General features: G+C 47.7%; 2 protein-coding genes across 7 annotated transcripts in view; one reads left to right on the top strand and one right to left on the bottom strand.

Annotated features, from left to right (window-relative positions):
* Positions 1-107: 107 nt before the first annotated feature.
* MIS12 (MIS12 kinetochore complex component) lies at positions 108-1,684 on the top strand. The gene has a single exon (XM_042879581.1). The coding sequence runs from the start codon at positions 263-265 to the stop codon at positions 893-895; it is 633 nt and encodes a 210-aa protein (XP_042735515.1). The 5' UTR covers positions 108-262; the 3' UTR covers positions 896-1,684.
* Positions 1,685-2,569: 885 nt separating this feature from the next.
* CAMKK1 (calcium/calmodulin dependent protein kinase kinase 1) overlaps positions 2,570-15,349 on the bottom strand; it is an 88,734-nt gene continuing 75,954 nt past the window's right edge. For 3 of the 6 annotated variants that reach the window (XM_042879574.1, XM_042879575.1, XM_042879577.1), the window contains 4 exons: positions 12,843-12,930; positions 11,945-12,073; positions 11,450-11,553; positions 2,570-2,957 (listed from right to left, as the gene is read on the bottom strand). In XM_042879574.1, coding sequence (XP_042735508.1) covers positions 2,786-2,957; positions 11,450-11,553; positions 11,945-12,073; positions 12,843-12,930 — 493 coding nt within the window. In that variant the 3' untranslated portion in view covers positions 2,570-2,785. The other 3 variants (XM_042879580.1, XM_042879579.1, XM_042879578.1) reach the window with 3 other exon arrangements.

Here is a 15,349-nt window from a genome sequence, read left to right as displayed (position 1 = left end):
CCGCCACCTTCTGGTCGCTGATTGGCTGCCGTTCTGAGGTAGTTCGAACGAAGCGGGAAGCTCGACCTGAGTAGATCGGGCCGTCTGAGGGGAGCGGGCGGGCGGGCGGGCGGTGGCGGAGCAGTTCCTTCCCGTCCCAGTTTCCGTGGTAAGGGCGCGAGGAGGTGAACCGGCTCCCCTCCGGCTCCCCTCCGGCTCCCCGCGCACTTCCAGGCCCCGACCACCCTCCCTTCGCCGCCCCCCGGGCCGCCCTCCCGCCGCCATGTCGGTCCACCCCATGGCCTACGAGACGCAGTTCTTCGGGTTCACCCCGCAGACGTGCATGCTGCGCATCTACCTGGCATTCCAGGATTACCTCTTCGAGATGATGGTGGTGGTGGAGAGCGTCATCCTGAAGAAACTCGAGGCGCTGCCGGGCGTCCAGATCAGCCGCTTCGAGATCCGCAGGAGCACGGAGAAGTTCCTGCACTTCATGAAGGCCCGCTTCGACCAGCTCTTCAGAAAGATGGAAGAGGTGCTCCTGCAGCTGGTGCTCAGCATCCCTGACAACGTGCTGCTCCCCGAGGACAGGGTGCACCAGCAGTACCCCTACAGCCAGGAGGAGTTCCGTGCTCTGCAGGATGAGATCTCCCAGCTGCAGCAGCAGTGCAGGGCCGAGGCGGCCGCCGGGCAGGCACTGCGTGCAGAGCTGGAGGAGCAGAGAGCCGTGCAGGCTGAGCTGGAGAAGGTTGTGCAGTGGTTTGACGGGCTGGAGAACATCTGCAGGGAGCGTGGCACCAGCAACGTCAAAGAGAGCCTGGTGTTCCTGACACAGAACTGTAAGAAGCTGCAGGATGTGCTGAGAGACATTGAAGGGAAGAGTAAAAAAATAAAGAAACAGCAACAGTTACTGTAATGGAAAACCCCAAAAGGCAACAGTGAACATTGGGATGGCTCGCTTCAAATGATGGGGTTTATCTTTCCAAAGCATCTCTGGTGCCTTCCTTCCCCACGCAGTCCTGCCAGGATCCACACTGAGTGCTGCTGGAGAGAGCTGTGTGGAGCTGTGTCACTTTGCACCAGCCTAGCAAATATGGGAATAAGGGACAGGAAAAGCCTTGGTTGTCTGGGGAAAGACAGCTCTGACAGCAGTGCTTGGGAATGAGTTCTTGGTTGGATAACCTGACACCTTCCTGGCCTTAACGTTAAGTTTGAACAACCTTGACATAAACAAAGCATTTCTGTAAGGTTATATGAATACAGAGGAGAAGAGGTGGCTCGTGGTTAAGCAAGGAGCGTGCTGTGCTGCTCAGCCAGCTGACGCAGAAGCCACAGGAGGAAATCAGCAACTCAGCCACTTTCTCCTACTTCAGTTTATGTTGATTTATTTTTATTGTGCGGTGTCTTTTTTTCCTACTGACCAGTGAAGCTTATTTTATTAATGCTTATCAGACATTGCTGCCTGAATGCTGCGAGGCTGACTGGTGTGATTGAGTCATTTGAAGTCACTTAATTAAGCTTTTTTATCTGTACTTCATTCTAAACAGATTACTGTCTGTGTGCACCTCTGCACTGCTCTCAGGTTATAACTCTCCTGTACAGGCTGATTTTCTTGAAGTAGTAATTAGTAATTGGTACTTAACGAGCGTGGATGCTTGAAAAATGTTAGCCACTGCTGCAATAAAAGATGCATCAAAAGCATAAAGCAGGTTTAGCAGTTCATTCTTCTAGAGCTTGTGGAGATGGGGCGTAGGAGCAGCTCAGTGAAGCAGCGCCTCGGCTGTGTGCTGACGTGTGTGAGCTGCAGCACTCAGTGCCACTCCTGAGAGGAAGGAAATCGCTGTCTAATGTTGGACTCTAGGAAAAAAGAAGGGGGGGGGAAGTATCAGGAAATGGTCTGTTTTGGCTGAAAAACAGAATCTCTGTTCCTGAGAGGTCGCTCCTGCCGGAACAAAGAGAGCCACAGGCACAGGGATGGCCGGCTGCTGGGATGCTGCTGGCGATGGCGGCTCCGTGCCCTCCCAGAAGCATTAAAATAAATGGGGCACAAAGAATGTGCATTCAGATTGCATTAGCGGTGCAACATCTGATTCAGCCGAGCAAAGAACGCCTGGTGGCTCCTGGCAGTTGCTCCTTCATTTCAGGATATCTCTGGAAATTCCTTTATGAAAGAAAAGGGCTTCTTCCTGCTCTGTTATATTCCAGGAAATTCACCTCTCGCTTCCCTGCAGAGGAAATCCTGCTGCTCGCTGCCTGTCACCCTCCTGCTGAAACACGTTATTATTATTATTCCCTCATGCCACCTTAATTTGTAATAATTACTGCTTGGAACGGCGTTAGAGTAGAAGTCAGCTCTGAATAAACGTTATAATAGGCATGAAATTCTAATTTGCTGCTGGAGAAATCCGTTTGGAAACAGAATCCATTTAAGGGAAAATGAGGGGGAGCGGCCTTCAAGCCCTGCACCACCCCATTACTGCCAGCTACGTCCCCATCCACAGCCTTCAGAGGCAGTGAGGAAACCCTTCGAGCGGAGGCACGGCCGTCCCCCGGCACAGGGACTGTGTCAGGAGCCACATTCACACCACGCTTCGTTTCTGTGGACTTTATTGTCATTTTCTTTTTGGTTCTAGAGTACAAAAGCATGCAAAAAATAGCCTCTCTATTCATGGTACATATTTACAGGGTAACGGCCACGTGCCATTACTGTACTGAGTGCACATACATCATGCTGGAGTCAGAGCACACACAGTCATACTTCACACCGAGCAGAACAAGAGACTTAAACACTAACAACAGGTGGAAATCAGCTAACAGCAGCAAGGTTACGGCACGCAGGATCAGAATTATATCCTGAAAAGTCATAGCTTTTCTTTTCTTTCTTGAACTGATGGTTTTTCAGAGCACCCAGCGTGCTGCTCAGCATGTGGTCTTTTACGGGGCCAGCAAAGAAATCCCTTTCACTGCTTTGCTCAGCCCTGGTAAGGGGGAGAATTTGAGAACCCAAACTAAGTTACACGTACACATCAGGTTTTGATGCCTCCTGTCCCCAGAGCCCAGACAACAGCATGCTCCTGCTCTTGGCAGGGCTCCACAGCTCTGCAGCCCTCCATCCTCTGCACATCCCTCCCTCGTTCAGACACAACCCGCAGGCAGAGCCTTCCCTCTCCCAGGCCAGGTCCATCTCACTGCAGAACAGCAGCACAAGCAGGCAGCAATGTGACTGTGAGAACAGTGAAGGAACACCCGATTCCTGGAGCTGCACCACTGGAAATCACTGTGCAAGAGCAGGGACAGCACACACATGGCTGGCTGAGGCAGCTTCTTAAGTGCTGTGAGTTGTTGTCTACGTAGATCTGCTGTGACGTGTCATTAAATAGCTGCAGAGCTCATCTATTTGCAAGCGTGGCATTCACAGCAATGTTTTCCTGCCAATATATCAGGCACACACTGTAGCATTCCTTCATACCAGCCAGGAGATACTAAATGAGGATTTTTACTTAGCACAGCATGCTCAGGTGGCCAAGAAGGCCAACAGCATCCTGGCGTGTATCAGCATAGAGCTGCCAGCAGGAGGAACAGCCACAGGTTACACCGGGGGAGATTCAGGTTGGATAGCAGGAATAATTTCTCCTCTGGAATGGGCTGTGCAGGGAGGTGGGGAGGCACCGTCCCTGGAGGTGTTCAAGAAACATTTAGCTGTGGTACTGAGGGATGCGGTTTGGTGGGGAATATTGGTGGTAGGTGAACTGGATGACCTTGGAGATCTTTCCCAACCTCAGTGATCCTGTCCTGTGATTCACTGCCCCCCAAACTGCAGAGCTGCAGCTATTAACGGAGCGAGAGGAACAAACGACCCCCTGGAGATCAGAGAGATGCTCCAAATGAGAAACTGCCATCAAAGCTTCCCGTGCTGGGCCCATCCCCAAGCTTAAAGGCTGACCAGAGCCGCCTGCCGTCAGGAGGAGCCCTCTGCACAGCACAGCCGTCAGGCACCCGTTAGCAGAGCAGCACCGCCAGCGGGGTTCGGGCAGAGGAAACACTAAAGCATCCACGAGTGCCCACAGCGCCCAGAGTCACTGCCAGCAGCCCTGCCACCCCCAATCCCATCCCGTGCTCACAGCGAGGACACAGACAAATATTTGGACATCCAGCTAACGACTTTCTAGAGTGAACAAAAGGGCTGCCTTGCCAGGGGCGTTCGTCGCGAGCAGATTCTCTCTTGAATCTCTTACTTCACAATATGAGCAGCAATGCTCCTAGCTGCCCTGACACACGTAAAAACGAGCAAGAGTTTCACTGCAGCTCAGTGAACGAAGCATCCCTGCAGAAGTCACACCGAGCTCCTGGATCAACTCCAGCAGTCCTTGCTGCCTGTGCTGCTCCCACCCTTTTGACGTGTGCAGTTTCTGGAGATAGAAGGGCAAACCCACAAAGCTGGCAGGAGAAACAAGGTCTGACAAAAGCTCAGCTCTGTGATACTTTCTGTTCCCTGGACTTGCAGAAACAGCTCCAGAAGGATTTCTCTTGCCAAAAAAGGCAATTTTCCAAAGCAGACTTTGGGATAATCACAACTAATACCCACTCTCCTCAATTCTCCAAAACTACAGCAGTGCTCTAGTTACCAGTTACTAGAGATAAAGCTGCAATTATTTGCTTGGTCTCATTAGTTGAGCAGCTTCCCAGCCACCTCACCCCCATTAACTCCCCCAGCTGCACATTTTTAGAGTAACCCAACCACCACCTGCGTTAGCAAACTTCTCCCCCCTACCATCTGTTAAAAAGCACAATAAATAAAACCTCATTTGTGGCCTTACAGCTCTGTGAGCACCACCCAAGCGTTGCTCAGACCTCAGCAGACCCACGCTGACAAGGATTACAGCTGCTCTCTTCTCCCACTCTCCTTATCCCCCTGTCTTTGTGGTCAGCCTTAGGGACTTCTTTCTGCCCACTGTTGCTGCCTTTCCCCTGGGGCTGCTCAGCAGGACCTGATGATGGTGCCCTCATACTCTGACCCACTGAAGACTCATTTGCCCCAAATGTGGCCAGCTGTGTGCAGGCATTCCACGCACAACCACCCCTCTGTGCAGTTTGTCCCAACACGTCCTTCTGCGTTTGCAGAGCCCCAGCGTGCTCTGGGACTCGCTAAGGTTCCACCTTGGTTTTCCTTCCCTTTTGCAGCGTTTAAATCTTCACCATGAGTCAACATGGCTCTGGCACACGTTCAAGTGCTCCACTGCACAGGGATGGATCACAGTGCTAGGCTGAAGCACAGTCACAGCCCTCGGGGGATGCTGAGTGCACTGCAGGTGCATGCAGAGGGACAAATGCAGGCTTGGTAGAACACCTGCGTGCAGTGCAGAATACAGCCCCAGAGCAGTTAACATTTACAGGATATAATCCTGCTCCCTGATTTAAAAATGGAAGGTCTCCTTGACAAAATACCTTAACTCCAAGAATACACCCCAAGCCACGAGCCGTGGCCAGTATTTACAGGCAGGACGCGGGGCACAGCCCAGGCTGCAGACTGCCTCTGGGCTTCCCACCAGCACTGCAAGGCAGCTGGAGATGAGCGGAGGGGAGGGTGAAGAGGTGGCAGGCAGGGACTGGCAAGCAGAAGGCACTGGAAGCAAAGCCAAGCTACAAAATCATTAGGAACCAAACTAATCTACAGTGAACAGAACGGGAAAATTAGTATACCAGTTGCTATTAATAATCCTTGTATGCATATCCCCTGGCACAAAAGAATCAGAGGGACTCAAGCCCCAAGCCCTCATGGTTAACCTAAAAAAGTCAGTAAGGAACCAAACTGAATCGTGTCCTTTAAGTACAAGAATTCAGTCCATCGACTTTCTGGAGGCATGCTTAGCCCCCCTAAAGCTCAAAGGAAAACACCAGCATGCATTGTGATGGATTGATGTCACTGGCTTTTACTCTCGGTGTGCAAGAGCGAAATTCCTGGTTACACACAGCCTGTGCAGGCAGCAGCCGATGAAAGGACTGCATCTGCAGATTCTCACCTGTCGCCAAACGTAGAGATGAAGCTTCTAATCCCAAGTTTGGAAGCAATCTATGGATTGCCATCAGCAGCATCAGCACGTGCATAAAATTACAGTCTTTAAAATTAAAAACTATGGTCTTAAGCAACAACAGATCAAGTTTTCATTTTTATCCCATTTGTGTTCTGTAACCTTCCTTAGCTTTAAAACCCTTCCATAATGTTTCCCATCCTTAAGAGCTCTCCCATTTTGGGCCATTTACCAGGAAATCGGAGTTGAAAAGCATCAGGCACACATTTTAAAGGAGCTAAGAGATGTGTGTGAAAGGTCATCACCCTTAAATGAGATAAATGCCAAACCTGTCACTTCTTTTTAGACTTCATAATGACACCCATGTGCACAGGACTGGGAGCAGGTGATGGAATGAAATCACAGCTCCTTGGGAAGAGTTCATCAGCAGATGTCTCCTGTGCACTAAGCCTTCACGTGTAACGGTGTGTCCTGGTGGTTCAGCCCTGTGGCATCCAAAGGCTCATTGCACATACAGGAAATATCATGCAGTTGTTATAGTTTACAACACTGCCATGAATAAAGCTATCAATGCTGGCAGGGTTTACACTAAGGGTTAAGAGGAGGAAGGAAAAAAAGGCATAGAGAGTGACAGTGTAAACACCAAAAGGAAGATCTCGGCCTTCTGTAACTGCTATCCATAGAAATGTTATCACCAACTGAACAGGACTGTGTCCTGGTACACAGAATGCTTTATGAGTGCAGTAAGAGTTGCTCTCTGATAAAAGACCTCGCTTTGATGTCGGTTTTTTTTCCTGATCTTTGAAACAGAGGATGAAAAAAAAAGCAAGAAAAAGGTCTCCAGGGTGAACGACCCACGAGACAACATTTGGTTTGTTGCATTGCAAAGAAAAACATTCATTGGTCAAGACACCCAACTACAAAGCTCACACGTGAAGCACAAGTGGAGAGCAAGGCACACACAGGAGCACACGGACACCTCGCATGAGGAACACAGCTGCCCAAGAGGCCAAGCCAGCCCTCTGCCAGCTGAGGCTCGCTCGTTTCTTTATTGCTGCTCTTTTCCTCCTTTTCAGTTTGCTAGGTTGGTCCGTTTTGCTTTTTGCTTTGCAGGCCCTGGACTTTGCGATGTGAGCAGATGTGTGCCAAACACCACGATGGGTACAGCAGCAGCAGCACGTGAGCAACCAGCCTGCAACAGCCACGTGGCTTCAGGATGTAGCTTCATCTTCACACACATCAGGCAGCTCTGAGTCCCTGCCTCCTTCTCTGCTCCCTTGTTTTCTACATGAACAGCACAGAAACAGAGAGATTAGAGGTAAGTATGCAAAAAATAAAATAAAATAAAAATAAAAATCAAGCAAGCTGTGTTTTTTCCAACAGGCAACCTGGGTCAATAGTGTTAACAGTAAGAGAGAATAGCAACAAACCAGCCTGCTGTGCTGGTACCATGTAGACAGGCTAGGGATATCCCAGCTCAGTGCACTGCAGTGCTATGTGACATTGCAGTTTTACACTTCCCTGGATAGCCCTGTGACATTTTTCAGTGCTGCCCACTCAGCTTCACCCTCCAAAATAAAAATAAACAAAGAAATCATCAAAATTCTGCATCTGTGACAGCCTGTGACAAACCTGACCCTGAACTCTGAGCATGGACTGTTTACAAGGAGTCCAAAAGCAGCCCCTTCTTCACTGCTTATCGTCCCCCTCCTTAAACACTGCACCACCCTGAGCTCCCTGCTCAGCACAGCATGGCTCCCTGCCTGCCCTGCACCCAATGCTCACTGCCACCCCAAGCAGCTTTTGCCTTAGGAGGGGTGCAGCACAAAACAAGCTGACACGATGTCCGCACAGTGCTATGAATGTTCACTAAACTCAGTCTGTATGCATGGCAGCAGAGATCGAGGAGTTCATGCTCTGCATGGGAGCCAGGGCTCATGTGTGAGGCCTGAGGCTGAACGTGAGTCTCCACTAAATGTCTCTTTTAAAGAAATAAGACTATTCCTGCTGCATTCTTAAACCATGTGTAAGTAAAGCCCAAACTGTACTATTATCCAGATTGCACTGCTGTTAACCAGAGCAACCACAAAAATATCACAGCCTCTTAGTATTTATATGGGCTTGTGTGTCCATCAAGAGCCTCACAGCACCTGCAGCCTAAACATCTGCGGTACGGAACAGCGAAGGAGTGGGAAAACCTGCAGGGAGCTGAATGAGAGCATGCACACTCCTGGGAAATGCTTCACACCTTCCCAGCGCCCACTGAGTCAACTGTTAAACACCAAAGTTCTGCCCTCATTTGGGCTGCTGATGTCCTATTCCTCTCTTCCAAGAACACAGGCAAGCTGTGAGGGAGAAGAGATGCAGGGAAGTTTGGATTTCTGCTTGTTTACAGAATACCATAAGCAAAAGAGGGCCCCTTCCATCACTTGGAAGTGGTTTTCTATGAACCGCAAGCACCGCTGCTGACCCGAGGGAGGCTGTGTGTGAACCTTAGGTTAACTGAGGACTGTGGACTTCCTTCTGGGCCTGACCAGCTCCTCAGGACATTTTAGGTTCCTCTAGCTGGAGGCTGCTTCTTCAAGCCATGTCAGATGCAAAGGACCACAGCTGTGCTGTGCCTTCACTTCTGAAACAAGTCTTGAATGAAAAAAGACCATGCCTCATGAGCAAGGCTTCTTTCATCCCTTCCTCTCAGAAGGAAACACAAAAGAATGATGAATGGTAGCAATGGAAAAGTATATATAAACATTAGTGTCACACATACAGAGAATTACTGCAGTAAAATTGCTCCTATAGGAAGGGAGGATGGAGCAGAATGCTGTCACTACTGCACAAGTCACACAGGCTGAGGGGGGAGACATTTCTACAGCACCTGGGGGAAATATAAACACCAAATTACCTTAAAGATGGATGCAAATATATAGATGTGTTTAAGAGGAATCTGTCCCTGAGAGCAAAACAACGAGACAAAGGAAGAAAGTGATCATGAAGACAGTGACAGCAGGCAAACAAGCTTGTATTTCTGCACCTAACAAGCCTAGCAAGCAGAATGAAATGGTGGACAGAGCATCAGTTAAGCCTACTTGCAGCCCAAAGGAGAGATGAGGATGAGCACTGCTAGCACTGACACAAACCCACTTCAGCTCCTACCTCTGCCAAAAGCCCCTGGCTGCTTCCAGCACACTGCTGACAGCCATAAGCACTTACCTGGGCCTCTCTGGCATTTTGAGGGGGAGGGTTAATGTCCTGCCATGGTCACAGAGTTAGCAGCATGTACCATGGGTGATGCACTGATAGCTCAGTGCAGGCAGAGGCACGTGAGCACGGGGTCTGTCAGTACAGGATCCTCCTGATGGCGAGTCTTTGTCAGAAGAAAATCCCACGCCACATTTGGTGATTTAGTCAGATTGTGAGAACACCTACCTGCACCATGGGACACAGCTCTTCCACGAGACAAACAACTCTCTTTAGAATGAGAATTAATATGGCTATTGGTTGGGTTTGGCTCTGTTCCGACAGAATCTACGCTACCTATCCGAAATCTTCCTGACTGAAGAAACTGATGCTGAACACCAGCAGAGACCAAGGCAGTATTTTAAGTAGAAATGCCAGGCAAATGTAAACCCAGTCTGTAACTGTTACCTTGTTAAAGGTGATGCTAAAAACATAGCTGGCCTTAGCGATCTCTGCAGTGTATTTTTGAGCAGCCCCATGGCAGCAAGTGCCAGGACTTTCTCAGCACAAGGCCCTCACAGAGCAGGTACCTCTGTGCCACTTTGGGAGAAGCTATTCCTGGTGTGAGACTTGGCTCAGCTGTCAGCCACATTTCCCTCCTGGCTTGCTCAGTTCCACCCTACATGCACAGAAAGGCCCTAAGGACAGTGACAGCTCTCTCAGAGCAGGGCAGGCTGCCTAAATAGAGACTGATTCCCCATACAGCCACGTGTCATCAATAGCAGTAGCAGCCATAATGGGAAAGTAAATTGGGTCTGTCAAAACACAGCAATTAATTTGATAGGTAGTAGTTGCAATAAATGAGCATAATAAAATGTAGTGAAACCAGTGCTGACTCAATTAGGAGAAATCTAGAGCAAGCAGAAGAAATATGGCAAATACGAACAGAAACCCAGAACTTAGCTTTGAACAATGAACAGCTGGCTTAAAAAAAAAAAAGCCTCTGTATACTGCAACTGGAAAAACTAAGTAGTGATCAGTGTGTCTTCTGCAGATACTATAAAACAACAGGGCTGAACCTGGCCGTGGTCTGCAGGATCTGCAAGGCTTGATGAACCACTGCAACTTCTGGGGGGTTCTGTATGAAAGGCAGAGCCAGAGGTGACTGCCTGCCTCGTGTCTGTGCTGCCAGGACACTCAGCCCCAGTGACCCCAGGGGTTGAAGTGGCAGACGGCAGCTCTCACACACAGCTTGTAGGTGTGCATGGGAGAGGCAGGCATTGCAAAAGAGTTTTTTCATTTTAATTCCCCTCTGACTCCCTGGTGAATGTGCCTGCCATTCCAACAGCTGCCTTTTTTATAACTGTTCTGTGCTATTAAACAAAGTAATACACAGAAGTGTGGAGAGGACTGAGTCTTCCAGGTCTAAGCAGAGCTAAAGTAGCCTTTCCCCCTGCCAGTACTAATTTAAAAATTCCTTCAGATCACTAATGCCTTACTGGCATCCTCTAAAGAAACAAAAGCTACTGCAAACACAAAAGACCTCCTCATATTACAAAGACTTCTGCCCATACAATTTCTGCACATAACGTTTCCAAAACCAGAGCCTAGCTTGCTGTTTACACGTAATAAGGAGATCAGGAAGAAATCAGGGAAAATTCAGCTAAAAGATTAACTGTTTCCTCCTCTAAATACTGAAGAGTGAGCCATTCAGCAGGCTCCTTTTTCTTCTCAAGTGAAAAAGTCATGTCCAAGTGTTCTCTGCTCTCTGCCTATACAACTTCATGGTGCCTGCCAGTTCAGACACCCAGACTTGGACACCAGACAAACCACATCATTTCATTTCTAGCTTATAAAACTCAAAAGCTGTTCATCTGATACCTTTTTATTATCCAGGAAAAGGAAAGAAGATTAAAGCACCCAATAGATACCCTTATTTTTGTCCACCTATCTCAAGTGGATCTTTGATCACAGCATACTAACTAACAGCTTAAAAAACAGGCCAAGCTTAGTACCTTAAGTGCGTTTAGGCCAAAACCACCTTAGAGAAATAACTCCATCTATAAGGAGCCTTCAAGCTTGTTTTACTGCATTGTATTTTAACCCTGGAAGACTTGAAGCAGAATTCAGCCTCAATATTTTAGGCAAAAGTGAGTATTGTCCTTAAATGATAGGGAAAATATTTGTAAATGGCTTCCCTTGTCTCTTCTGTGCACTTTTACACTGCACACACGGCAGAGCCAGGCAAGGCTGCATATACATACATCAGCAGGTTCCCTGGAGCAGACATGGACCTCTCCTCCCGTCTGGTCTGAACTTCAAATGGATTTCCAAAGGAGCGTTTTCTTAGCATGGCCTTCACTAGGATCTTTGAGGAAGAAAAACAGACTGCTGAGAACATCCCCCTGAAGTTAGTTGAAAGGAGTCAAACAACAGCTTCTTTAATAATTCAGCATTTAACAGCATTACATCTAGAGCACGTACCAGAAAAACCCACAAAACAGCCACTTCCAAGCAGTCTCAGCACCATTTGCTTAGGCAGTGAGCTCAGATTCCTGGACACAGACCATTGCTGGCAAGAGTCAAAGCACATCTTTGTGCAGCTGACTGCTGCCTATTGCTCATAAGTAAGAAGGCAGCCCCAGAGCTCTCCTGGGCCAGGAGCACACATGTACCCTCTAAACCTCCTTTACCAGTTGAGAGCTTCAAAGTGTCATGCTCTTGGCTCATTCAAATGAACTGCTCTGGTTTATACATACCACAGCAGGCAAACTTGGGATGGTCTTCACTGAGTTCTTCACTTCCTCCTCTGTGACCTCCACCACAGTACAGTGCTCCTCTTCCAGTGGCAGAGGCTCCTCACCACCCTTGGTTAGCCATGGATGTACCTACATGGGGAGGAACACAGACTGCTCAAAGTCTGCCACTCAAAATCAATGAATGCAACTCCAAAGCACTTCCCACTATCATTGGCTGTGGCTTCCTGGGCATGGAGGGAAGGGATGTCACCTTTCTTCTCAAAGTTCAACCTTCCTATCATCAGCTTTAACAGAAAATGTGTTGGTGTTGGCCTGAAACAAAGCAGAGAATAGTAGTGTGCCCTCTAAGGGATGCTAATGGGGCCCTGAGAAATACTGCTGATTCAAGGCTTCAGCGAGAGGTGAAAGGAGGACAGAAAGCACGTGCTAAAACAGAATGAAAGCAAACTCTGCAAAGCACTGTGCTCTGTCAGGACTATTTGTTCTCTGTGTTAATAGGCATCTCCCAAGTAATACTGATAGAAGCAAATGTGATGCCTTGAGACCATCACCACACAAGTACTAGACAAGGAAGGCATTGCCAGCCCCTGTAACACAGGTCTAGCATTCACAGTATGGCCTCTGCAGCTCACAGTTCCCACGACAATGTTGATTCTACTGGGGATTCACTGAATCAGCCAGATTTTGAGTAATTTTAATTTAAATAAGTAAACAAGAGAGCTTTTGTCAATATTCCCCAAGCAGCAGCAATACAACACTGCAAAATGAGCACTCTCCCTTTCTGTGTCAGTTTGCCAGAAAAAGCTCACAAAACAAATATTGGGAACAGCTCTGCCCCATTAGGAGGTATCAAAAAATCAGTTGAGACAAAAGACTGCAGTATCAATGCTCAATTTACCTTAATTTCAGGGACTGTTATCCTTGTTTCTGGATTTTTATCAAGCATGCGTAAGATCAGCTCCTTGAGCTCGTCACTTATCTGTAATCTGAGTAAAGAAAACAGCAGCATACAGTTAACAAGAGAACTGCCAGTGCCCAAGGCACGCACAGTCCCTCCTGCAGTTACTTGTTAGAAAAGCTGCTCAAAAGGTATTTTCTCTGCAAACCAGCTAGAAAAAGGAAGATTTAGTTTTCTTGGTTCCTTCTCAGACATGATGGCCACTGCTAAGATATGTAGTTACACTCTTCTGCCAACTAACACAGCTGTGCATTTCTTACCTGTACAGCTCAGTCCCAGGATACTGAAAGGAGGAAAGGAACAGATGTGACTAAGAGATGGAAATATATCTGACTTCTCAGCACTGTTTCTAACACTAAATGATAAGACTGCCTGAACCCAGAAGCCACTCTGTTCTCATTAAGCCCTCGGTCCTGCTGGCCCTCCCATCTCTAGTCTGAAGACTTCAATGACTTCTGTTGCTAATGATGTAAGCCATATCTTTAAAAACACACTTGATCTGTACGATCAGAAAGTGCTACTGAAATAAAATGCCTCATATGACACAACTGCATTGGGTTCTTGAAAACCTGTATCACAAATGCCTTTCAGTGAAGTGTACATGTGCATGGAGATGGATTTGGCAACATAAAACGTCACTTGCCGGCAGGGCTGGATCTCAGTGCTAACATCAGATTCAAAACACTGATGAGAACCAGGTACTGTGCCCACCTCCTCTGCACCCTCCCCAAGAAGAGGAAGGAATGAACTATCATAAAACTGCATGAAGATCAAATCATAATAAGGGATGTTTTAGTCTGATGAAATCATAGCTGCTGTTCAATAATTTATGAGTACTTTACGTGCATTTGGGTTATGGGATCTTTCACAAACAACCACAAGAAAACACAGTGGGAAGGGACAGAAGGTGAGCGCAATTTAGAGCGAACATCAAGTATCTACAGTGAACAGGCAATACAGCCCAGACATGGGGAATGGCAGGAGGAGTTCTCAGAGACTTCCCACATCCAAGGCTGCATTCCAGGTGATGTTTTAGGTGGGAATGGGAAGAACTGTGCTGTTCTTAAGATGAGGTCCAGACACAAAGGAGCAGCTATGGAGAGTGAAAGAGCATTCAGCAGGTCAAAATAAACAGACTCCTGAAGGAGGACCACTCTGAGACAGAAGTGCAGTGGTGTTTGTAAAATATTTAACATCAGATCTGTGCCAAACTAGCAACATGTTAACTTAAAATACAAGATATAGATTAAATAACCACCTAACATTTCTGGCACCACACTAATTTCTACACAACAGGATGAATTCTATAAGGAAAAGCCCTGCAAATAAGACTGCAAAGCTCCTAGTGGGTTATAACTAGGTAACTGACTGCCTTACCCTGCCTCTGTTTTCCCTTCTCTCTATTCTGCCAGGGTTCATCTTGTAGCCCATGTCATTTTTCATTTGAAAAGTCTGTGCAATCTGCAATTTCTCATAGTCACAGCATTGTAACAGCTTTCAGGAAAACACCAAGCATCACAGAGTTCAGCACTCATTTGATGCTGAGGGATTTGTCCATCCCATACATCGCTTTACAGGGCGCCTGCAGGCAGCAAGGCCAGGGGATATCGTCCTGAAATTCAGCTCTTTACCAGGAAGAGCTGCGCAGAGCTTCTGGCTCTCTTAGCATGTGCCTGACCAGAAACTCCTCCAGTGTGCTTTTTAGCCACGTCAGGATCACCAGGGTGCAAGCTGCAGCTAACCTCGTTCATCTCATGTCACGCCAAGGACTGAACGACATGAACGAGAACGCTGGAGTGATAAATATTTACCCTAGCATCTCTAAGGGAAGGGAAGGGACGGCATGGGTACAGTCCACTTCATCAAAGGTTGTCAGGGAACAGGCAATGAATTTCCATGTCTGCACAAAGGAATGCGTCTTTTGTAGCCATGGTGAAATAAATTGAAACCAAAATATTCCTAACTGTAACGAGGTGCTAATTCCGTGGGAGGTCAGTGTGGACTCAGCCCAGTGAATTCCAGCTTTACGTACGTCTTTGTTACTGATTTCATCTCATGGATAGATGCGGTTTAGACAGATGTCAACACCCAGCAGCTCTACTTATCCAACAGCCTACTGAGGGGTACAGCTTTTTCTTAGATGGAGAGACCAGGTGACTGAGAAGTCCAAATAAACTGCAGAGCTGCATTACTGCTGGAGGAAATGTCTGAATGAAGAAAATGTTCTTAGCACAACCCAGTTAGCCCGTTAAATGTTAATAACTTACTGCAGAGACAGATGGGAACAGTCACTTGTAAGCTGACTGCTAACCCAAATATATGATGGCTGAGAGGACAGGCATTCTGCCAGAACCTAAGCAAGCAGAGAGACTAGAAAAGAGACTAGAGAGAAACAAACTATTTATTTTTATTTGTTGCTGCAGTGCTGTTACAGACCAAGTCCTGCA

Source organism: Lagopus leucura, unplaced genomic scaffold (assembly GCF_019238085.1).
Source record: "Lagopus leucura isolate 7727_CA_CO unplaced genomic scaffold, USGS_WTPT01 Super-Scaffold_100024, whole genome shotgun sequence".
NCBI classification, from domain to species: Eukaryota; Metazoa; Chordata; class Aves; order Galliformes; family Phasianidae; genus Lagopus; species Lagopus leucura.
This window is presented reverse-complemented; position numbering and strand designations above follow the sequence as displayed.